At 57.4% G+C, this 25599-nt stretch overlaps 1 protein-coding gene across 1 annotated transcript in view; it reads left to right on the plus strand.

Moving 5' to 3' along the window:
• The first annotated feature begins 2211 nt into the window (after positions 1–2211).
• MROH1 (maestro heat like repeat family member 1) overlaps positions 2212–25599 on the plus strand; it is a 31867-nt gene continuing 8479 nt past the window's right edge. The window contains exons 1-8 of the mRNA XM_089668047.1: positions 2212–2364; positions 13368–13872; positions 16996–17138; positions 18486–18617; positions 21178–21340; positions 21421–21519; positions 23358–23509; positions 24116–24256. Of these exons, the coding sequence (XP_089524173.1) occupies positions 13851–13872; positions 16996–17138; positions 18486–18617; positions 21178–21340; positions 21421–21519; positions 23358–23509; positions 24116–24256 (852 nt within the window). The 5' untranslated portion in view covers positions 2212–2364; positions 13368–13850. The remainder of the gene's footprint in view (positions 2365–13367; positions 13873–16995; positions 17139–18485; positions 18618–21177; positions 21341–21420; positions 21520–23357; positions 23510–24115; positions 24257–25599) is intronic.

The raw sequence follows: 25599 nt of genomic DNA on the forward strand, positions 1-25599 counted from the left end.
GGGGGTCCGCTCCTCCTCCCCTGCCCGGGGGTCCGCTCCTCCTCCCCTGCCCGGGGGTCCGCTCCTCCTCCCCTGCCCGGGGGTCCGCTCCTCCTCCTCTCCCCTGCCCGGGGGTCCGCTCCTCCTCCTCTCCCCTGCCCGGGGGTCCGCTCCTCCTCCCCTCCCCTGCCCGGGGGTCCGCTCCTCCTCCCCTCACCTGCCCGGGGGTCCGCTCCTCCTCCCCTCACCTGCCCGGGGGTCCGCTCCTCCTCCCCTCACCTGCCCGGGGGTCCGCTCCTCCTCCCCTCACCTGCCCGGGGGTCCGCTCCTCCTCCCCTCACCTGCCCGGGGGTCCGCTCCTCCTCCCCTCACCTGCCCGGGGGTCCGCTCCTCCTCCCCTCACCTGCCCGGGGGTCCGCTCCTCCTCCCCTCACCTGCCCGGGGGTCCGCTCCTCCTCCCCTCACCTGCCCGGGGGTCCGCTCCTCCTCCCCTCACCTGCCCGGGGGTCCGCTCCTCCTCCCCTCACCTGCCCGGGGGTCCGCTCCTCCTCTCCTCACCTGCCCGGGGGTCCGCTCCTCCTCTCCTCACCTGCCCGGGGGTCCGCTCCTCCTCTCCTCACCTGCCCGGGGGTCCGCTCCTCCTCTCCTCCCCCGGCACTCTCATCCCGCACAGGCCTCGCTTTGACTACGCATGCGCCAAGTACGACGTAAAATCTTTATTACACCGGTCCGGTCCTCCTCCCCTCCCCTGCCCGGGGGTCCGCTCCTCCTCCCCTGCCCGGGGGTCCGCTCCTCCTCCTCTGCCCGGGGGTCCGCTCCTCCTCCTCTCCCCTGCCCGGGGGTCCGCTCCTCCTCCCCTGCCCGGGGGTCCGCTCCTCCTCCCCTGCCCGGGGGTCCGCTCCTCCTCCCCTCCCCGGGGGTCCGCTCCTCCTCCCCTGCCCGGGGGTCCGCTCCTCCTCCCCTCACCTGCCCGGGGGTCCGCTCCTCCTCCCCTCCCCTGCCCGGGGGTCCGCTCCTCCTCCCCTCCCCGGGGGTCCGCTCCTCCTCCTCTCCCCTGCCCGGGGGTCCGCTCCTCCTCCCCTCCCCTGCCCGGGGGTCCGCTCCTCCTCCCCTGCCCGGGGGTCCGCTCCTCCTCCCCTGCCCGGGGGTCCGCTCCTCCTCCCCTCCCCGGGGGTCCGCTCCTCCTCCTCTCCCCTGCCCGGGGGTCCGCTCCTCCTCCTCTCCCCTGCCCGGGGGTCCGCTCCTCCTCCCCTGCCCGGGGGTCCGCTCCTCCTCCCCTGCCCGGGGGTCCGCTCCTCCTCCCCTGCCCGGGGGTCCGCTCCTCCTCCCCTGCCCGGGGGTCCGCTCCTCCTCCCCTCCCCTGCCCGGGGGTCCGGTCCTCCTCCTCTCCCCTGCCCGGGGGTCCGGTCCTCCTCCTCTCACCTGCCCGGGGGTCCGGTCCTCCTCCTCTCCCCTGCCCGGGGGTCCGGTCCTCCCCCTCACCTGTCCAGAGGTCCGGTCCAACTCCTCCCCTCACCTGCCCGGGGGTCCGGTCCAACTCCTCCCCTCACCTGCCCGGGGGTCCGGTCCAACTCCTCCCCTCACCTGCCCGGGGGTCCGGTCCTCCTCCCCTCACCTGTCCAGAGGTCCGGTCCAACTCCTCCCCTCACCTGCCCGGGGGTCCGGTCCTCCTCCCCTCACCTGTCCAGAGGTCCGGTCCAACTCCTCCCCTCATCTGTCCGGGGGTCCGGTCCCTCACCTGTCCGGAGGTCCGGTCCAACTCCTCCCCTCACCTGTCCGGTGGTCCGGTTCTCCTCCTCCACTCACCTGTCCGGTGGTCCGGTCCTCCTCCTTCCCCGGCTCCCCGGTACTCTCATCCCGCACAGGCCTCGCTTTGACTACGCATGCGCCAAGTAGGATGACGTAAAATCTTTATTACACCATCAGACTGCGAACATACAAACTGCCCCATCTTTATTGGCAGCCTCGGGATGAACAGAACTCAGACGAGCGTTATATAGTTATATATATAGTTATATAGTTATAGAGAGCACAGTGCACTATTATCACTCGGGTGAGTACATAGACACCCCCGGGGGACTCTCTGTCCGGTGTGACAGCACAGATCGCATTTTACCGGAATGATAAGCAAGACGGGAATCCTACCAATAAAATGGCGGCGATATTCTATGAGGGCGACATTTCCACAATCCGGAAGTTGGCGGTGATGGGCGGGGATCACGTGCTTCTCATCGCCACACAGCCTCAGGTGTTGTCTGGAGTCACATAGTCAGATGCCGCACACGCCCACAAATACTTCCCAACCAATCAGCGGCGCCTGTCAGAGGAATCACATGACTGCAGCAACCAGAATCACGGCAGAGCCGAGACTGAGCCCAGCTGGAGGTAGGTGAGGGGCCACAGCCAGGGACCACAGCTACAACCAGGGGCCACACTGATAGCCAGGGGCCACACTGACAGCCAGGGACCACAGCTACAACTAGGGATCACAGCGACAGCCAGGGACCACAGCTACAACCAGGGGCCACACTGACAGCCAGGGACCACAGCTACAACTAGGGATCACAGCGACAGCCAGGGACCACAGCTACAACCAGGGGCCACACTGACAGCCAGGGACCACAGCTACAACCAGGGGCCACACTGACAGCCAGGGACCACAGCTACAACTAGGGATCACAGCGACAGTCAGGGACCACAGCTACAACCAGGGGGCACACTGACAGCCAGTGACCACAGCTACAACCAGGGGCCACACTGACAGCCAGTGACCACAGCTACAACCAGGGGCCACACTGACAGCCAGTGACCACAGCTACAACCAGGGGCCACACTGATAGCCAGGGACCACAGCTACAACCAGGGGCCACACTGATAGCCAGGGACCACAGCTACAACCAGGGGCCACACTGATAGCCAGGGACCACAGCTACAACCAGGGGCCACACTGATAGCCAGGGACCACAGCTACAACCAGGGGCCACACTGATAGCCAGGGACCACAGCTACAACCAGGGGCCACACTGATAGCCAGGGACCACAGCTACAACCAGGGGCCACACTGATAGCCAGGGACCACAGCTACAACCAGGGGCCACACTGACAACCAGGGACCACAGCTACAATTAGGGGCCACACTGACAGCCAGGGACCACAGCGACAACCAGGGACCACAGCGACAACCAGGGACCACAGCGACAACCAGGGACCACAGCGACAACCAGGGACCACAGCGACAGCCAGGGACCACAGCGACAACCAGGGACCACACTGACAGCCAGGGACCACAGCGACAACCAGGGACCACAGCGACAACCAGGGACCACAGCGACAACCAGGGACCACAGCGACAACCAGGGACCACAGCGACAGCCAGGGACCACAGCTACAACCAGGGGCCACACTGATAGCCAGGGACCACAGCTACAACCAGGGGCCACACTGACAGCCAGGGACCACAGCTACAACCAGGGACCACAGTTACAAGCAGGGGCCACACTGACAGCCAGGGACCACAGTTACAAGCAGGGACCACACTGACAGCCAGGGACCACAGCTACAACCAGGGACCACAGCTACAACCAGGGACCACAGCTACAACCAGGGACCACAGCTACAACCAGGGACCACAGCTACAACCAGGGACCACACTGACAGCCAGGGACCACACTGACAACCAGGGACCACAGTTACAAGCAGGGGCCACACTGACAGCCAGGGACCACAGTTACAAGCAGGGACCACACTGACAGCCAGGGACCACAGCTACAACCAGGGGCCACAGCTTCAACCAGGGGCCACAGCTTCAACCAGGGGCCACAGCTTCAACCAGGGGCCACAGCTTCAACCAGGGGCCACAGCTTCAACCAGGGGCCACAGCTACAACCAGGGACCACAGCTACAATTAGGGGCCACACTGACAGCCAGGGGCCACAGCTACAGCCAGGGGCCACAGCTACAACCAGGGACCACAGCTACAACCAGGGACCACAGCTACAACCAGGGACCACAGCTACAATTAGGGGCCACACTGACAGCCAGGGGCCACAGCTACAATTAGGGACCACAGCTACAACCAGGGACCACAGCTACAACCAGGGGCCACAGCTACAACCAGGGGCCACAGCTACAACCAGGGACCACAGCTGCAATTAGGGACCACAGCTACAATTAGGGGCCACACTGACAGCCAGGGGCCACAGCTACAATTAGGGACCACAGCTACAACCAGGGGCCACAGCTACAACCAGGGGCCACAGCTACAACCAGGGACCACAGCTACAACCAGGGACCACAGCTGCAATTAGGGACCACAGCTGCAACCAGGGGCCACAGCTACAATTAGGGGCCACACTGACAGCCAGGGGCCACAGCTACAATTAGGGGCCACACTGACAGCCAGGGGCCACAGCTACAATTAGGGGCCACACTGACAGCCAGGGACCACAGCTACAATTAGGGGCCACACTGACAGCCAGGAACCACAGCTACAACTGGGGGCCACAGCGACAGGCAGGGACCACAGCTCCAACCAGGGGCCACACTGACAGTCAGGGACCACAGCTACAATTGGGGGCCACGGCGACAGGCAGGGAACACAGCTACATCCAGGGAAACCAGGGGCCACACTGACAGCTAGGGACCACAACCACAATTAGGGGACACACTGACAGCCATGGACCACAGCTACAACCAGGGGCCACACTGACAGCCAGGGGCCACAGCTACAGCCAGGGGTCACACTGACAGCACTGCGCCGTCAGCCCTGGTGAAGGGGGCGATGATGGCTCCGCCCCGCCCTGTGCCGTCAGCCCTGATGAAGGGGGCGATGATGGCTCCGCCCCGCCCTGTACCGTCAGCCCTGATGAAGGGGGCGATGATGGCTCCGCCCCGCCCTGTGCCGTCAGCCCTGGTGAAGGGGACGATGATGGCTCCGCCCCGCCCTGTGCCGTCAGCCCTGGTGAAGGCGGCGATGATGGCTCCGCCCCGCCCTGTGCCGTCAGCCCTGGTGAAGGGGGCGATGATGGCTCCGCCCCGCCCTGTGCAGTCAGCCCTGATGAAGGGGGCGATGATGGCCCCGCCCTGTGCCGTCAGCCCTGATGAAGGGGGCGATGATGGCTCCGCCCCGCCCTGTGCCGTCAGCCCTGGTGAAGGGGGCGATGATGGCTCCGCCCCGCCCTGTGCCGTCAGCCCTGGTGAAGGGGGCGATGATGGCTCCGCCCCGCCCTGTGCCGTCAGCCCTGGTGAAGGGGGCGATGATGGCTCCGCCCCGCCCTGTGCCGTCAGCCCTGGTGAAGGGGGCGATGATGGCTCCGCCCCGCCCTGTGCCGTCAGCCCTGGTGAAGGGGGCGATGATGGCTCCGCCCCGCCCTGTGCCGTCAGCCCTGGTGAAGGGGGCGATGATGGCTCCGCCCCGCCCTGTGCCGTCAGCCCTGGTGAAGGGGGCGATGATGGCTCCGCCCCGCCCTGTGCCGTCAGCCCTGGTGAAGGGGGCGATGATGGCTCCGCCCCGCCCTGTGCCGTCAGCCCTGGTGAAGGGGGCGATGATGGCTCCGCCCCGCCCTGTGCCGTCAGCCCTGGTGAAGGGGGCGATGATGGCTCCGCCCCGCCCTGTGCCGTCAGCCCTGGTGACGGGGGCGATGATGGCTCCGCCCCGCCCTGTGCCGTCAGCCCTGGTGAAGGGGACGATGATGGCTCCGCCCCGCCCTGTGCCGTCAGCCCTGGTGAAGGGGGCGATGATGGCTCCGCCCCGCCCTGTGCCGTCAGCCCTGGTGAAGGGGGCGATGATGGCTCCGCCCCGCCCTGTGCAGTCAGCCCTGGTGAAGGGGGCGATGATGGCTCCGCCCCGCCCTGTGCCGTCAGCCCTGGTGAAGGGGGCGATGATGGCTCCGCCCCACCGTGTGCCGTCAGCCCTGGTGAAAGGGGCGATGATGGCTCCGCCCCGCCCTGTGCCGTCAGCCCTGATGAAGGGGGCGATGATGGCTCCGCCCCGCCCTGTGCCGTCAGCCCTGATGAAGGGGGCGATGATGGTTCCGCCCCGCCGTGTGCCGTCAGCCCTGGTGAAGGGGGCGATGATGGCTCCGCCCCGCCCTGTGCCGTCAGCCCTGGTGAAGGGGGCGATGATGGCTCCGCCCCGCCCTGTGCCGTCAGCCCTGGTGAAGGGGGCGATGATGGCTCCGCCCCGCACTGTGCCGTCAGCCCTGGTGAAGGGGGCGATGATAGCTCCGCCCCGCACTGTGCCGTCAGCCCTGGTGAAGGGGGCGATGATGGCTCCGCCCCGCCCTGTGCCGTCAGCCCTGGTGAAGGGGGCGATGATAGCTCCGCCCCGCACTGTGCCACCATCACTGTATATTTGTTACATGACACTGAAAGCCAAGCGGAGTTGGAAGATCCTCGGGGGTGGAGACATCTGCCGGGTCACCTCCATCCTCATCCTCCAATAACTTCTCCTGATGGCTCCGGCGCTTTTCTTCCCTCACCTGGAGACATTCCTCTCATTTCCTGTCCAGTGATGACGGATCTCCAGTGGGGGGGGGGGGTCACGCTATATGGGGGGGCAGCAGAGTGATCCTTCGGTGGGGGGAGATGAGGAGTGATCCTTCGGTGGGGGAGATGAGGAGTGATCCTTCGGTGGGGGGAGATGAGGAGTGATCCTTCGGTGGGGGGAGATGAGGAGTGATCCTCGGGGGGGGGGGGGGGGGGGGGGAGATGAAGAGTGATCCTTGGTGGAGGGGGGGGATGAGGGGCGATCCTCGGTGGAGGGGGGAGATGAGGGGTGATCCTCGGTGGGGGGGGGGGGTGAGGGGTGATCCTCGGTGGGGGGGGTAAGGGGTGATCCCCGGTGGGGGGGGGGGGTGAGGGGTGATCCTCGGGGATGGGGGGGGAGGTGAGGGGTGATCCTCGTGGGGGGGGGGGGAGATGAGTGATCCTTGGTGGGGAGGAGTGATCCTCGGTGGGGGTGGGGAGATGAGGAGTGATCCTCCGTGGGGGGGGGGGGAGGGAGATGAGGATTGATCCTCGGGGGGGGGGGGGGGGGGATGGGGGGAGATGAGGAGTGATCCTCGGTGGAGGGGGGAGATGAGGGGTGATCCTCGGTGGAGGGGGGAGATGAGGGGTGATCCTCGGTGGGGGGGGGTGAGGGGTGATCCTCGGTGGGGGAGGTGAGGGGTGATCCTCGGTGGGGGGGGGGGGTGAGGGGTGATCCTCGGTGGGGGGGTGAGGGGTGATCCTCGGTGGGGGGGGTAAGGGGTGATCCCCGGTGGGGGGGGGTGAGGGGTGATCCTCGGGGATGGGGGGGGAGGTGAGGGGTGATCCTCGGGGGGGGGGGGTGAGGGGTGATGGGTGATGGGGGGGGGAGGTGAGGGGTGATCCTCGGGGGGGGGGGGGTGAGGGGTGATGGGGTGATGGGGGGGGGAGGTGAGGGGTGATCCTCGGGTGGGGGGGGGGGAGGTGAGGGGTGATCCTCGTGGGGGGGGGGGGAGATGAGTGATCCTTGGTGGGGAGGGGTGATCCTCGGGTGGGGGGGGGGAGGTGAGGGGTGATCCTCGTGGGGGGGGGGGGAGATGAGTGATCCTTGGTGGGGAGGAGTGATCCTCGGTGGGGGTGGGGAGATGAGGAGTGATCCTCCGTGGGGGGGGGGGGAGGGAGATGAGGATTGATCCTCGGGGGGGGGGATGGGGGGGGGTGAGGGGTGATCCTCGGTGGGGGGGGGTGAGGGGTGATCCTCGGTGGGGGGGAGGTGAGGGGTGATCCTCGGTGCGGGGGGAGGTGAGGGGTGATCCTCGGTGGGGGGGGAGGTGAGGGGTGATCCTCGGGTGGGGGGGGTGAGGGGTGATCCTCGGGTGGGGGGGGATAGATGAGGGGTGATCCTCGGTGGGGGGGGATAGATGAGGGGTGATCCTTGGTGGGGGGGGGATAGATGAGGGGTGATCCTCGGTGGGGGGGGTGAGGGGTGATCCTCGGTGGGGGGGGAGATGAGGAGTGATCCTCGGTGGTGGGGGGGTGATCCTCGGTGGGGGGGAGGGGTGATCCTCGGTGGGGGGGGAGTGAGGAGTGATCCTCGGTGGGGGGGTGATCCTCGGTGGTTGAGATGTGTTCAGACTTTCTATGGCAGATCTGCACCTGGTTGGTTCCGGAGGTCCCATTTACATGTTTCTCTCCCCAGGGGTTGTCAGCCCCCCCGGTGTGGGGGAGGGGGGGAAGGGGCAGATGTGGGTGTGGTCAGTTCAGTGGTCGGTGACACCACCATCCTCCTTCTATGGGTACAGCTTAGGTGTGGTCATTGGGGGAAGGGATATGGCCGGTTATCAGGCGTCTGTCTGTCCGCTGGCAGAGAGAACATTTCCCACACATGTCCCCGCAGTGCGGAAAACAACCTCACTTCCTCTTTCTGTACCCGCAGTGCGGGGGAGGGGAACCCTCTGAGGGGATCTGAGGACGAGATCTCTGGGTTGGTGTAGATGTTCTACAGATATTGTGGAGGAGTACTGGGGCCCTCAGCATCTACCTACCATGATGCCCCTTGGGGCCCTCACCATCTACGCCCTATGATGCCCCTTGGGGCCCTCACCATCTACGCCCTATGATGCCACTTGGGGCCCTCACCATCTACGCCCTATGATGCCACTTGGGGCCCTCACCATCTTCTTCCCATGATGACCCTTGGGGCCCTCACCATCTTCTTCCCATGATGACCCTTGGGGCCCTCGCCATCTTCTTCCCACGATGGCCCCTTGGGGCCCTCGCCATCTTCTTCCCACGATGGCCCCTTGGGGCCCTCGCCATCTTCTTCCCATCATACTCCTTGGGGCCCTCACCATCTACGCCCTATGATGCCACTTGGGGCCCTCGCCATCTTCTTCCCACGATGGCCCCTTGGGGCCCTCGCCATCTTCTTCCCACGATGGCCCCTTGGGGCCCTCGCCATCTTCTTCCCACGATGGCCCCTTGGGGCCCTCGCCATCTTCTTCCCACGATGGCCCCTTGGGGCCCTCGCCATCTTCTTCCCACGGTGGCCCCTTGGGGCCCTCGCCATCTTCTTCCCACGATGGCCCCTTGGGGCCCTCGCCATCTTCTTCCCACGATGGCCCCTTGGGGCCCTCGCCATCTTCTTCCTATGATGCTTCTTGGGGCCCTCTCCATCTTCTTCCCACGATGACCCCTTGGGGCCCTCGCCATCTTCTTCCTATGATGCTTCTTGGGGCCCTCGCCATCTTCTTCCCACGATGGCCCCTTGGGGCCCTCGCCATCTTCTTCCTATGATGCTTCTTGGGGCCCTCTCCATCTTCTTACCACGATGGCCCCATCCTCCACCTCCAGCAGGAGTTCAGGTTCAGCTGCCCCTCCCCCCACGCTCCATGCTGTGTAGAGGAGGAGAACCTGTTCAGCCAGCAGGAGGGGGAGGGGCATATAGATCCATATCAGTCATTGTTTTCAAAGATGACCCCTCCCCTTTGAGGCGGGACTTTTCTGTATATACAGGACGGCTCCTCTGTATTGGGGACATTCTCTGTATATACAGGACGGCTCCTCTGTATTGGGGGGACATTCTCTGTATATACAGGACGGCTCCTCTGTATTGGGGGGACATTCTCTGTATATACAGGACGGCTCCTCTGTATTGGGGGGACATTCTCTGTATATACAGGACGGCTCCTCTGTATTGGGGGGACATTCTCTGTATATACGGGACGGCTCCTCTGTATTGGGGGGACATTCTCTGTATATACAGGACGGCTCCTCTGTATTGGGGGGACATTCTCTGTATATACAGGACGGCTCCTCTGTATTGGGGGACATTCTCTGTATATACAGGACGGCTCCTCTGTATTGGGGGGACATTCTCTGTATATACAGGACGGCTCCTCTGTATTGGGGGACATTCTCTGTATATACGGGACGGCTCCTCTGTATTGGGGGGACATTCTCTGTATATACGGGACGGCTCCTCTGTATTGGGGGACATTCTCTGTATATACAGGACGGCTCCTCTGTATTGGGGGGACATTCTCTGTATATACGAGACGGCTCCTCTGTATTGGGGGACATTCTCTGTATATACAGGACGGCTCCTCTGTATTGGGGACATTCTCTGTATATACAGGACGGCTCCTCTGTATTGGGGGACATTCTCTGTATATACAGGACGGCTCCTCTGTATTGGGGGATTCTCTGTATATACAGGACGGCTCCTCTGTATTGGGGGGACATTCTCTGTATATACAGGACGGCTCCTCTGTATTGGGGGACATTCTCTGTATATACAGGACGGCTCCTCTGTATTGGGGGGACATTCTCTGTATATACAGGACGGCTCCTCTGTATTGGGGGACATTCTCTGTATATACGGGACGGCTCCTCTGTATTGGGGGACATTCTCTGTATATACAGGACGGCTCCTCTGTATTGGGGACATTCTCTGTATATACGGGACGGCTCCTCTGTATTGGGGGGACATTCTCTGTATATACAGGACGGCTCCTCTGTATTGGGGACATTCTCTGTATATACAGGACGGCTCCTCTGTATTGGGGGGACATTCTCTGTATATACAGGACGACTCCTCTGTATTGGGGGGACATTCTCTGTATATACAGGACGACTCCTCTGTATTGGGGGACATTCTCTGTATATACAGGACGGCTCCTCTGTATTGGGGGGACATTCTCTGTATATACAGGACGGCTCCTCTGTATTGGGGGACATTCTCTGTATATACAGGACGGCTCCTCTGTATTGGGGGACATTCTCTGTATATACAGGACGGCTCCTCTGTATTGGGGGACATTCTCTGTATATACAGGACGACTCCTCTGTATTGGGGGACATTCTCTGTATATACGGGACGGCTCCTCTGTATTGGGGGGACATTCTCTGTATATACGGGACGGCTCCTCTGTATTGGGGGACATTCTCTGTATATACAGGACGGCTCCTCTGTATTGGGGGACATTCTCTGTATATACGGGACGGCTCCTCTGTATTGGGGGGACATTCTCTGTATATACAGGACGGCTCCTCTGTATTGGGGGACATTCTCTGTATATACAGGACGGCTCCTCTGTATTGGGGACATTCTCTGTATATACAGGACGGCTCCTCTGTATTGGGGACATTCTCTGTATATACAGGACGGCTCCTCTGTATTGGGGGGACATTCTCTGTATATACAGGACGGCTCCTCTGTATTGGGGGGACATTCTCTGTATATACAGGACGGCTCCTCTGTATTGGGGGACATTCTCTGTATATACAGGACGGCTCCTCTGTATTGGGGACATTCTCTGTGTATACGGGACGGCTCCTCTGTATTGGGGACATTCTCTGTGTATACGGGACGGCTCCTCTGTATTGGGGGGACATTCTCTGTATATACGGGACGGCTCCTCTGTATTGGGGGACATTCTCTGTATATACAGGACGGCTCCTCTGTATTGGGGGACATTCTCTGTATATACAGGACGGCTCCTCTGTATTGGGGGACATTCTCTGTATATACGGGACGGCTCCTCTGTATTGGGGGGACATTCTCTGTATATACGGGACGGCTCCTCTGTATTGGGGGGACATTCTCTGTATATACAGGACGGCTCCTCTGTATTGGGGGGACATTCTCTGTATATACAGGACGGCTCCTCTGTATTGGGGGACATTCTCTGTATATACAGGACGGCTCCTCTGTATTGGGGGGACATTCTCTGTATATACAGGACGGCTCCTCTGTATTGGGGGACATTCTCTGTATATACAGGACGGCTCCTCTGTATTGGGGACATTCTCTGTATATACAGGACGGCTCCTCTGTATTGGGGGGACATTCTCTGTATATACAGGACGGCTCCTCTGTATTGGGGGACATTCTCTGTATATACAGGACGGCTCCTCTGTATTGGGGGGACATTCTCTGTATATACAGGACGGCTCCTCTGTATTGGGGGACATTCTCTGTATATACAGGACGGCTCCTCTGTATTGGGGACATTCTCTGTATATACAGGACGGCTCCTCTGTATTGGGGGACATTCTCTGTATATACAGGACGGCTCCTCTGTATTGGGGGGACATTCTCTGTATATACAGGACGGCTCCTCTGTATTGGGGACATTCTCTGTATATACGGGACGGCTCCTCTGTATTGGGGGACATTCTCTGTATATACAGGACGGCTCCTCTGTATTGGGGGACATTCTCTGTATATACGGGACGGCTCCTCTGTATTGGGGGGACATTCTCTGTATATACAGGACGGCTCCTCTGTATTGGGGGACATTCTCTGTATATACAGGACGGCTCCTCTGTATTGGGGGACATTCTCTGTATATACAGGACGGCTCCTCTGTATTGGGGGGACATTCTCTGTATATACAGGACGGCTCCTCTGTATTGGGGACATTCTCTGTATATACGGGACGGCTCCTCTGTATTGGGGGGACATTCTCTGTATATACAGGACGGCTCCTCTGTATTGGGGGGACATTCTCTGTATATACAGGACGGCTCCTCTGTATTGGGGGGACATTCTCTGTGTATATACAGGACGGCTCCTCTGTATTGGGGGACATTCTCTGTATATACTGTTTTCTGCCCTACCGCCCCCCGTCCTCCCGACCCCCGTCCTCAGCCCTACCGACCCCCGTCCTCCCGTCCCCTGTCCTCTGCCCCACCACCGACCCCCGTCCTCCCGTCCCCTGTCCTCTGCCCCACCACCGACCCCCGTCCTCCCGTCCCCTGTCCTCTGCCCCACCACCGACCCCCGTCCTCCCGTCCCCTGTCCTCTGCCCCACCACCGACCCCCGTCCTCCCGTCCCCTGTCCTCTGCCCCACCACCGACCCCCGTCCTCCCGTCCCCGGTCCTCTGCCCCACCACCGACTCCTGTCCTCCCGTCCCCGGTCCTCTGCCCCGCCACCGACCCCCGTCCTCCCGTCCCGTCCTCTACCCCACCACCGACCCCCGTCCTCCCGTCCCCGGTCCTCTGCCCCACCACCGACTCCCGTCCTCCCGTCCCGTCCTCTGCCCCACCACCGACCCCCGTCCTCCCATCCCCGGTCCTCTGCCCCACCACCGACCCCCGTCCTCCCGTCCCGTCCTCTGCCCCACCACCGACCCCTGTCCTCCCGTCCCCTGTCCTTTGCCCCACCACCGACCCCCGTCCTCCCGTCCCCGGTCCTCTGCCCCACCACCGACCCCCGTCCTCCCGTCCCGTCCTCTGCCCCACCACCGACCCCCATCCTCCCATCCCCGGTCCTCTGCCCCACCACCGACCCCCGTCCTCCCGTCCCCGGTCCTCCACCCCACTGACCTCGTCATGCTACATGCAGAGGTGTGCGCCCAGCTTTAGGTTTGTCTGTTTTTTATACATTTTTATGATATTTTTTTTCTCTTTTCACAGGGAATTGTCTGGATTGGACAATCGGGGAGCCATCTGACCATCTGTAGGCTCCTTCAGGACCTCCATATATTTCGTCTCTCAGGAGGTCTCACCTCGGCTCTCTCAGGTCCCCCCCATAGTCCATGCCTTATGAGATCCCTGGAACTTGCGTAGCAATAACCCCCCCTCCCCCCTCCAGGATCTGACCTCACCATCTTCTGGACATTTGGTGGCTCCTCCAGCTGTGTCTTCCAGAGATCAGGATCTTCCAGTCTTCAGGAACTCCTGACTGTGGATCATGGTCTTCGTCTTCCTAGCTGAGGCCTCGGCTTCCATGGCTCTCCTCTACTTGGACCATTTCTGATCTGAAGCAATAAAGGGTCACCTTGGGTCGTGTGTAGCTCCAACCTGAAGGCAGTGAGAACCTTCCAGAACTGAGAACTCTGATCCTCACCGACCATCCCCCACAGTGGATACTGCGACGCCTAGTGGACAGACAGGACAATGGCCAGTTCCAGTGTCAAACGTAAGGCCGAGAGTGAGCTGGTGAATGGATGGAATCCATATCTGATGATTGATGGCTGTGCTCTGCCAAATGTCTGTCCCGTGAACTTGGGAAAATACTTAGTGGTTGTAATCCCTCCATATCCCCAGTGATGGGAGTGGCCTCAGGTGGTACACAGAGAGGAAACACATCCTTCTTCATAAGTTGTACCTGTTTATCTACAGCATTCTCTTCTCTACATCCATTCAAACTGCAGAATTTATACAGCTTGTTTGAGAAATCAGAAAAAAGGGGGCGGATAGCTGAATTTACACTCTGAAGAGCTCTGCGAGCTGATTGGAGAGAAGGGACACACACAGGAACAGAGCTGAGGATGTCAATCACGGGCTGTGTGCAGAGTTCCTATCCTGTCACCATTGTTCTTTTGGTGTCAGGAAAACTTGTCAGAGGTGACTCATGCTGATAGCAGAGGAAGGAGGCAGCAGACAGAAATGACACTCAGTGCTCTGGACTGAGACAAGTACACACTATAGAGGGATAGGCTTTGTTCATATTTCATGTCTGAGGTTTACAACCACTTTAAAGTTGAACTCCAGGTGTGGAGTATATATTGGTCCATCTTGGATCGCTGTAAGAACGTATGTACCATACCTGGCCAATCCCCATGGAAGCTGGGAATCACTGTAGTCAGCACCACTACTACACCGCTACTACAGTGATTGCCGCTAGCTTCCAGGTCCTGTTCTCCTAGTGATAATGGTTTGGTCCAGGTTCTAGTTGGCTTGTTCAGTTCTCATGGTGATAATGGTTTGGTCCAGGTTCTAGTTGGCTTGCACATTTCTCATGGTGATAATGGTTTGGTCCAGGTTCGTAGTTGGCTTGTACAGTTCTCATGGTGATAATGGTTTGGTCCAGGTCGCAGTTGGCTTGTTCAGTTCTCATAGTGATAATGGTTTGGTCCAGGTCGCAGTTGGCTTGTTCAGTTCTCATGGTGATAATGGTTTGGTCCAGGTCGTAGTTGGCTTGCACAGTTTTCATGGTGATAATGGTTTGGCCCAGGTCGCAGTTGGCTTGTACATTTCTCATGGTGATAATGGTTTGGCCCAGGTTGTAGTTGGCTTGCACAGTTCTCATGGTGATAATGGTTTGGCCCAGGTCGTAGTTGGCTTGCACAGTTCTCATGGCGATAATGGTTTGGTCCAGGTCGTAGTTGGCTTGCACAGTTCTCATGGTGATAATGGTTTGGTCCAGGTCGCAGTTGGCTTGCACATTTCTCATGGTGATAATGGTTTGGTCCAGGTCGTAGTTGGCTTGTACAGTTCTCATGGAGATAATGGTTTGGTCCAGGTCGTAGTTGGCTTGCACAGTTCTCATGGTGATAATGGTTTGGCCCAGGTCGTAGTTGGCTTGTACAGTTCTCATGGAGATAATGGTTTGGCCCAGGTCGTAGTTGGCTTGCACAGTTCTCATGGTGATAATGGTTTGGCCCAGGTCGTAGTTGGCTTGCACAGTTCTCATGGCGATAATGGTTTGTTTCAGGTCGCAGTTGGCTTGCACATTTCTCATGGTGATAATGGTTTGGTCCAGGTCGTAGTTGGCTTGTACAGTTCTCATCGAGATAATGGTTTGGTCCAGGTCGTAGTTGGCTTGCACAGTTCTCATGGTGATAATGGTTTGGCCCAGGTCGTAGTTGGCTTGTACAGTTCTCATGGAGATAATGGTTTGGCCCAGGTCGTAGTTGGCTTGCACAGTTCTCATGGTGATAATGGTTTGGCCCAGGTCGTAGTTGGCTTGCACAGTTCTCATGGTGATAATGGTTTGGCCCAGGTCATAGTTGGCTTGCACAGTTCTCATGGTGATAATGGTTTGGCCCAGGTCATAGTTGGCTTGTACATTTCTCATGGTGATAATGGTTTGGTCCAGGTCGTAGTTGGCTTGCACAGTTCTCATGGTGATAATGGTTTGGCCCAGGTCGTAGTTGGCTTGTACATTTCTCATGGTGATAATGGTTTGGCCCAGGTCGTAGTTGGCTTGTACATTTCTCATGGTGATAATGGTTTGGCCCAGGTCGTAGTTGGCTTGCACAGTTCTCATGGTGATAATGGTTTGGCCCAGGTCGTAGTTGGCTTGCACAGTTCTCATGGTGATAATGGTTTGGCCCAGGTCGTAGTTGGCTTGCACAGTTCTCATGGTGATAATGGTTTGGCCCAGGTCGTAGTTGGCTTGCACAGTTCTCATGGTGATAATGGTTTGGCCCAGGTCGTAGTTGGCTTGCACAGTTCTCATGGTGATAATGGTTTGGCCCAGGTCGTAGTTGGCTTGCACAGTTCTCATGGTGATAATGGTTTGGCCCAGGTCGTAGTTGGCTTGTACATTTCTCATGGTGATAATGGTTTGGCCCAGGTCGTAGTTGGCTTGCACAGTTCTCATGGTGATAATGGTTTGGCCCAGGTCGTAGTTGGCTTGCACAGTTCTCATGGTGATAATGGTTTGGCCCAGGTCGTAGTTGGCTTGCACAGTTCTCATGGTGATAATGGTTTGGCCCCGGTCGTAGTTGGTAAGGGACCAGCTGCAAGAACCTGAAGGGACAGATTGGCACATGGGTATGTTTTTTGAAAATAAAAAGTAAGAGGATAGAAAAAAGGTCCTTTTTTAAAGTGTATCTAAAACAGAAAAGTTTCTTATAAGATTTGGATGAAGTGAGGATGGATTAGAACCCCTGTCAGGTTTTTATTCATGTTTGTGTCTCCTCAGTGGAGATTCGCCCTCTTGGCTTGTCCTGGTAATTGCCGCCTGTAGAGGAAGTGACAATTAAGAGGACATTTTAGGGAAGTGAAGGGAAATCTCCTCAATGGGGCCCAGATGGCAGGTTTTAGTCCTAACCAACTCCACCCAAAATGACAAAAACATGTTGCTAACTATGATATAATCTTCTGGCTGGATTGTTTGTAATGATTATAGAAGTACTCGGGGGAGGGAGTGTTTGCTATGGGCAGTCTCCTGGTACACCAATCATTTCTCTCCCTGGATGTGCAATGACTGGAGGAGGATTCGGTGGTGCCGCCGTACATTTGTTCTCCAATATCGGTCACTGTTGGAGAATTTCTACACCCCAGAATATAACACTTGTCCTTCTCTCACCAGGCTTGGTCATCACCCTCATGGACACCTCCACAGACAAGGACCCGGATGTACAGGAGCAGGTCTACAGCTCTCTATGTTTCATGGGAGAGACCGCAACGGTGGAGGTGCTGGAGTCATGTGACTCCTACCTCCGACAGAACAAGGTATGCAGTCACAAAGCACCACCTACTGTATGACATCACACAGAGGGCAGTCTGGGAATTGGCCTGAATAAGGTCTTGTAAACTAAGAGATATTTGTGAAACACAAAGGCTGACATCTGGGTGTTCACGGTGCAATGTGTTCTTTGTTGGGGCTGTGCAGATCCAAGCACAGAATCCAGAGGAACATTGGTGACTGACAGCACAGACAGTGACATGGCTGAGTATGGCCCTCAGCGACATGATTGGGCATGGCCCTCAGCAGCATGGCCGAGTATAGCCCTCAGTGACATGGTTGGGTATGGCCCTCAGCGACATGGTTGGGTATGACCCTCAGCAGCATGGCCGAGTATAGCCCTCAGTGACATGGTTGGGTATGACCCTCAGCAGCATGGCCGAGTATAGCCCTCAGTGACATGGTTGGGTATGACCCTCAGTGACATGGTTGGGTATGACCCTCAGTGACATGGTTGGGTATGACCCTCAGTGACATGGTTGGGTATGACCCTCAGCAGCATGGCCGAGTATAGCCCTCAGTGACATGGTTGGGTATGGCCCTCAGCGACATTGTTGGGTATGACCCTCAGCAGCATAGCCGAGTATAGCCCTCAGTGACACGGTTGGGTATGACCCTCAGCGACATGGTTGGGTATGACCCTCAGCAGCATGGCCGAGTATAGCCCTCAGTAACATGGTTGGGTATGGCCCTCACCGACATGGTTGGGTATGACCCTCAGCAGCATGGCCGAGTATAGCCCTCAGTGACATGGTTGGGTATGACCCTCAGCAGCATGGCCGAGTATAGCCCTCAGTGACATGGTTGGGTATGACCCTCAGTGACATGGTTGGGTATGACCCTCAGTGACATGGTTGGGTATGACCCTCAGCAGCATGGCCGAGTATAGCCCTCAGTGACATGGTTGGGTATGGCCCTCAGCGACATGGTTGGGTATGACCCTCAGCAGCATAGCCGAGTATAGCCCTCAGTGACACGGTTGGGTATGACCCTCAGCGACATGGTTGGGTATGACCCTCAGCAGCATGGCCGAGTATAGCCCCTCAGTGACATGGTTGGGTATGACCCTCAGCAGTATGGCCAAGTATAGCCCTCAGCGACATGGTTGGGTATGGCCCTCAGCGACATGGTTGGGTATGGCCCTCAGCGACATGGTTGGGTATGGCCCTCAGCGACATGGTTGGGTATGGCCCTCAGCGACATGGTTGGGTATGGCCCTCAGCGACATGGTTGGGTATGACCCTCAGCGACATGGTTGGGTATAACCCTCAGCGACATGGCCCATGGGAATTGTGGGTAGATCTGTCATATCCACCATGTTATTCTACCTGCAGTTATCCACTACTCATCGCACCATAATCCTGAGAGCAATGGAGACCATAGTAAAGGAAAACCTTTCAAAACTGAACAAAGACATGGCCAGGATGGTCATCCTGCTGGCCTCAAATGAGATGACCAAATCTAAGGTGAGTGCGGGTCAGCAGGTCTGTGTATGGGCAGGTCTATGGTGGGTGTGGGTCAGCAGATCTGTGTATGGGCAGGTCTATGGTGGGTGTGGGTCAGCAGGTCTGTGTATGGGCAGGTCTATGGTGGGTGTGGGTCAGCAGATCTGTGTATGGGCAGGTCTATGGTGGGTGTGGGTCAGCAGGTCTGTGTATGGACAGGTCTATGGTGGGTGTGGGTCAGCAGATCTGTGTATGGGCAGGTCTATGGTGGGTGTGGGTCAGCAGATCTGTGTATGGGCAGGTCTATGGTCGGTGTGGGTCAGCAGGTCTGTGTATGGGCAGGTCTATGGTGGGTGTGGGTCAGCAGATCTGTGTATGGGCAGGCCTATGGTGGGTGTGGGTCAGCAGATCTGTGTATGGACAGATCTATGGTGAGTGCGGGACAGCAGATCTGTGTATGGGCAGGTCTATGGTGAGTGCGGGTCAGCAGGTCTGTGTATGGGCAGGTCTATGGTGGGTGTGGGTTAGCAGGTCTGTGTATGGGCAGGCCTATGGTGAGTGTGGGTTAGCAGGTCTGTGTATGGGCAGGCCTATGGTGAGTGTGGGTTAGCAGGTCTGTGTATGGGCAGGTCTATGGTGGGTGTGGGTTAGCAGGTCTGTGTATGGGCAGGCCTATGGTGAGTGTGGGTTAGCAGGTCTGTGTATGGGCAGGCCTATGGTGAGTGTGGGTTAGCAGGTCTGTGTATGGGCAGGCCTATGGTGAGTGTGGGTCAGCAGATCTGTTTATGGGCAGGTCTTTGGTGGGTGTGGGTCAGCAGATCTGTGTATGGACAGGTCTATGGTGGGTGTGGGTCAGCAGGTCTGTGTATGGACAGGTCTATGGTGGGTGTGGGTCAGCAGATCTGTGTATGGGCAGATCTATGGTGAGTGTGGGTCAGCAGGTCTGTGTATGGACAGGTCTATGGTGGGTGTGGGTCAGCAGGTCTGTGTATGGACAGGTCTATGGTGGGTGTGGGTCAGCAGATCTGTGTATGGGCAGGTCTATGGTGGGTGTGGGTCAGCAGGTCTGTGTATGGACAGGTCTATGGTGGGTGTGGGTCAGCAGATCTGTGTATGGGCAGGTCTATGGTGGGTGTGGGTCAGCAGATCTGTGTATGGGCAGGTCTATGGTGGGTGTGGGTCAGCAGGTCTGTGTATGGGCAGGTCTATGGTGGGTGTGGGTCAGCAGATCTGTGTATGGGCAGGTCTATGGTGGGTGTGGGTTAGCAGGTCTGTGTATGGACAGGTCTATGGTGGGTGTGGGTCAGCAGATCTGTGTATGGGCAGGTCTATGGTGGGTGTGGGTCAGCATATCTGTGTATGGGCAGGTCTATGGTCGGTGTGGGTCAGCAGGTCTGTGTATGGGCAGGTCTATGGTGGGTGTGGGTCAGCAGGTCTGTGTATGGGCAGGTCTATGGTGGGTGTGGGTCAGCAGATCTGTGTATGGGCAGGCCTATGGTGGGTGCGGGTCAGCAGATCTGTGTATGGACAGATCTATGGTGAGTGCGGGACAGCAGATCTGTGTATGGGCAGGTCTATGGTGAGTGCGGGTCAGCAGGTCTGTGTATGGGCAGGTCTATGGTGGGTGTGGGTTAGCAGGTCTGTGTATGGGCAGGCCTATGGTGAGTGTGGGTTAGCAGGTCTGTGTATGGGCAGGCCTATGGTGAGTGTGGGTTAGCAGGTCTGTGTATGGGCAGGTCTATGGTGGGTGTGGGTTAGCAGGTCTGTGTATGGGCAGGCCTATGGTGAGTGTGGGTTAGCAGGTCTGTGTATGGGCAGGCCTATGGTGGGTGTGGGTCAGCAGGTCTGTGTATGGACAGGTCTATGGTGGGTGTGGGTCAGCAGATCTGTTTATGGGCAGGTCTATGGTGGGTGTGGGTCAGCAGATCTGTTTATGGGCAGGTCTTTGGTGGGTGTGGGTCAGCAGATCTGTGTATGGACAGGTCTATGGTGGGTGTGGGTCAGCAGGTCTGTGTATGGACAGGTCTATGGTGGGTGTGGGTCAGCAGATCTGTGTATGGGCAGATCTATGGTGAGTGTGGGTCAGCAGGTCTGTGTATGGGCAGGTCTATGGTGAGTGTGGGTCAGCAGGTCTGTGTATGGACAGGTCTATGGTGGGTGTGGGTCAGCAGGTCTGTGTATGGGCAGGTCTATGGTGGGTGTGGGTCAGCAGATCTGTGTATGGGCAGGTCTATGGTGGGTGTGGGTCAGCAGGTCTGTGTATGGGCAGGTCTATGGTGGGTGTGGGTCAGCAGGTCTGTGTATGGGCAGGTCTATGGTGGGTGTGGGTCAGCAGGTCTGTGTATGGGCAGGTCTATGGTGGGTGTGGGTCAGCAGGTCTGTGTATGGGCAGGTCTATGGTGGGTGTGGGTCAGCAGGTCTGTGTATGGACAGGTCTATGGTGGGTGTGGGTCAGCAGGTCTGTGTATGGGCAGGTCTATGGTGAATGGGGTTCATTGGCACTCCGTACTCTCTGTAGAACCATTTATTATGATTGGTTCCTCCTCTTGCCGGTATGTCTGACTCGCTCCCCTACTCTCAGGACATCGTGTTTGAGTGGCAGCAGGCGGCCAGCAACGTCCTAGTTGCAGTTGGCAGGAGCTTCATTAACAATGTCATGGAGGAGATTCTGGTGAAGTTCCAGCCTGGGATCCTCCCACACTTCTTCATCATGCAGACGTTGGCCAATCTCTCGGTGGCAAATGGTAAGAGTGTGCTGTGTGTCCTCTGTCCTTGTGATATCAGTGAAATGATGGTGACAAGAATTCTTTCTGATCTCTGTCAGTGTTTGGGATGGTCCCGTTTCTGAACTCCATTCTGGGGACCATGCTGCCAATGTTGGGGATGGCCAAACAGGACCCCATGAAAGCCGTCTTCTGTGTTGGTAAGCCAGAGGAATCATCTGGAATGAGTGATATGGCAGTGTGTGCAGTGAGAATGGGGAGGGGTGTTGAATCAAATATTAGGAGGGTGTATTGCTCAAAATAGGATGTATGAGCCTGGACAAGGCCGATATTCAGAGACCCAGAATCGCCCACCAGGTACAGCGCTCCACCAGTGACGAGGTTCAGAGCTCCACCAGTAACGAGGTTCAGAGCTCCACCAGTAACAAGGTTCAGAGCTCCACCAGTGACGAGGTTCAGAGCTCCACCAGTGACGAGGTTCAGAGCTCCACCAGTGACGAGGTTCAGAGCTCCACCAGTGACGAGGTTCAGAGCTCCACCAGTGACGAGGTTCAGAGCTCCACCAGTGACGAGGTTCAGAGCTCCACCAGTGACGAGGTTCAGAGCTCCACCAGTGACGAGGTTCAGAGCTCCACCAGTGACGAGGTTCGGAGCTCCACCAGTGACGAGGTTCGGAGCTCCACCGATGCCGAGGTTCGGAGCTCCACCGATGCCGAGGTACGGAGCTCCACCGATGCCGAGGTACGGAGCTCCACCGATGCCGAGGTACGGAGCTCCACCGATGCCGAGGTACGGAGCTCCACCGATGCCGAGGTACGGAGCTCCACCGATGCCGAGGTACGGCGCTCCACCGGTGACTGGGTACGACAAGCTACAGAGCTCCTCCAATGGCGAGGTACAGAGCTCCTCCAATGGCGAGGTACAGAGCTCCTCCAATGGCGAGGTACAGAGCTCCTCCAATGGCGAGGTACAGAGCTCCTCCAATGGCGAGGTACAGAGCTCCTCCAATGGCGAGGTACAGAGCTCCTCCAATGGCGAGGTACAGAGCTCCTCCAATGGCGAGGTACAGAGCTCCTCCAATGGCGAGGTACAGAGCTCCTCCAATGGCGAGGTACAGAGCTCCACCAATGGCGAGGTTCAGAGCTCCACCAAAGGCGAGGTTCAGAGCTCCACCAGTGACGAGGTTCAGAGCTCCACCAGTGACGAGGTTCAGAGCTCCACCAGTGACGAGGTTCAGAGCTCCACCAGTGACGAGGTTCAGAGCTCCACTGATGCCGAGGTACGGAGCTCCACCGGTGACTGGGTACGACAAGCTACAGAGCTCCACCGATGGCGAGGTACAGAGCTCCACCGATGGCGAGGTACAGAGCTCCACCAATGGCGAGGTACAGAGCTCCACCAATAACATTATTCCAGAACTAGAATGTATGATCTCCACAGCCTGGACAGCGCCCCATATACAGGGGCCCCATATACAGGGGCCCCAAGTCCCCCATGAAGTACAAGGATCTGTTTACTGAAGCCAGAGGGAGGCATGATGAATTCTGATTGGTTGTTATGGGTTGCTATCTGTACGTTTTTTGCTGTTTTCCTGCCGCATCTAGAACATACCTCAGGTGGCTGGGCGGAGCTTGGCTGGTTCTGGTAGAGGACAGTGTTGCTTCATACACAGGACCTCATTGGTGGAGCTCGAAGTCCTTGTGATGTGTTCTGGTGTCTTTATATTGGCCATGGGCAGTCCATGCGTCCGATGTGTCCTATAGAATGTCTCCGATATCCTGACCTCTGGCTGTAAGTTGTTCTATGTATACAGTTCTGTCCTGGTATGGGAGGGGGAGCTCCGCTCCCCCATGTAGAAAGTGCCGGTCATCCAGCAGTGATGAGCCTGTCACCCCATGTATTGCCATGATGTCATACATGCGGGGGTGTCAGAAGTGGCACTCCTGGAGGTAGAAGGTATCAGAGCCAGTTCTCACCAGGTGGGGGGTTTGTAGGCTGGGATGATTGCTGTGATTATAGCCTCTATGTCCTGTCTCAGCTCTGCAGCGGTTCAGTGAGAGTATTCTGGAGTATCTGGCCAATCTGGATAAAGCTCCAGACCCCACCGTGAGGAAAGACACCTTCTCCAGTGAACTCTTCAGTGCCTATGACATCCTCTTCAATAACTGGCTGCAGAACCGCGAGTCCAAGGTGAGGCGCTGCCGAGTGCTGAAGACATAATGAGGGGTCTGTCCCCTGACCCGGTGGTTGGGTCTGTCCCCTGACCCGGTGGTTGGGTCTGTCCCCTGACCCGGTGGTTGGGTCTGTGCCCTGACCCGGTGGTTGGGTCTGTCCCCTGACCCGGTGGTTGGGTCTGTCCCCTGACCCGGTGGTTGGGTCTGGATCTGTCCATTCGTCCCTCAGTGGTCTTAGTCCCATCACCCTCACTGCTGCTCAGCTGTCTCTTACACTTGTCTCTCGGTCCCATCTCTCACTCTCTGCAGCTCGGTTGTCTCTCTCACTCTCTGCAGCTCGGTTGTCCCTCAGTCCTGTCTCTCCCACTCTCTGCAGCTCAGTTGTCCCTCAGTCCTGTCTCTCCCACTCTCTGCAGCTCAGTTGTCTCTATCATTCTCTGCAGCTCGGTTGTCTCTCTCACTCTCTGCAGCTCGGTTGTCCCTCAGTCCTGTCTCTCCCACTCTCTGCAGCTCGGTTGTCTCTCTCACTCTCTGCAGCTCGGTTGTCTCTCAGTCCCAGTGTCTTTGCTGCTCAGCTGTCTCTTGTACCCGTCTCTCAGTCCTGTGTCTCCTTCCTCTGCAGGTCAGATTGGCTGTGGTTGAAGCTCTTGGGCCGATGAGTCACTTGTTACCCAATGAGAAGTTGGAGGAGCAGCTCCCTCGTCTTATCCCCGGCATCCTCTCTCTCTATAAGAAGAATGTGGAGGCCTTCTATGTTACAAAGGTGAGTGGAAGAATCGGGATACTTCAAAGGCTGGTGGGAAGTTCTCTTGAGGGACACAAATGTTCAGAGACTGTCAGGTTATACTGCGCCTACAGGAGGATTTGGACATTGGCCAGCTTATAAACTGTGACCAGCCTGATAAAACCCCTCCTACTCCCAGCATGCCTCATTTTATTTCTAGTATCCTAGGAGGATGGCCACATTTCTCTGCTCTGTGGAGACAAGTCTAACCTATTTTGCTAGCTAAGAGTTTTTCTTCAATATTTTTTTTCTTCAGTTGAGATTCCTGCAACTGTCACTGCTTGAGCTGGTCTCTGCATTGGCCTTTGCTCAGCTTGACTTTGGACGGCCATACCTGGAATCCACTGGGCTGGATTGCAGAGCTAGGCTAGACTGTGACCTTCGGGAACTTGGCTCTGCATTGTGGTGCTTCCCAGATTTTAGTGTACGGTATTAGCCACGCAGAACATTCTAGATTCAGAGCCAATGCACAGCCTCTGGTGTAACTCTGTCTCTGAAGACTCAATTAGTGAGTGGCAAGCACTAGGAGCTGGCTCATTACCTGGAACAATGGACACCAAGTAAAATTCACCCTTGAATTTTTAATTCCCATTGAAATTCCTTTCATGTCTTCCCCTGCAAAGTCTTTATATGATCTGCCTGTGGCCCTAGTGGCCTCTAAACCTTCAACCACCTGGACTCTGATGCTGCATCTATTCAGTGTTTAAAGGACAACCCTACCTCTGAGGAATCCGTCTTTTATGGCAAACCAATTCTCCCATTTTTGATCTCTCATGCACCACCTTATTGCTGGAAGATCAGCCTGAAGCTTCCACCAAAGCTCTTCCTCGTCTTCTTTTCTCTAAGATTGTTAAGACTTTACTGCAACTAATATTCTCAGTCTTCCTTAACAGACTGGAGAAACCCTGACAAGTTGTTTGTCCTCGCCAAGCATGGGGCAAATTTACACCCATTTGAGGAGGACTTTGTTAAAACAGGATACTGCCAAATCCACAGATGGCCAGTCTACCTTCTAACAAAGTTCTAACCATCCTTGTGGAGGATGCACCCGGTTTCAAGGACCCCGTCAACACATGCCTGGAGGCCCTTTCTAGAGCTGTCCTCTCTGACAGGCCCTGCAGTGCAACCGGACTTGGCTGTGACATTAGTCTACGAAACCCTCACTGATCGGGCTAAAACTATAGGAAGGGACCTTACCATGGCAACTGATCCTCATAGAACATCTGAGGCTCATGCCAACAGCCTTGAACCACAATGTGGACAGGTTATGTGAAGCTCTTCTGCCTCATCTCATGTATAAGTCTTCTGTCGGAGAATATTGA

This window comes from Staurois parvus, unplaced genomic scaffold, assembly GCF_062004578.1.
Source record: "Staurois parvus isolate SC_StPar_1 unplaced genomic scaffold, SC_StPar_1.0 ptg003768l, whole genome shotgun sequence".
NCBI classification, from domain to species: domain Eukaryota; kingdom Metazoa; phylum Chordata; class Amphibia; order Anura; family Ranidae; genus Staurois; species Staurois parvus.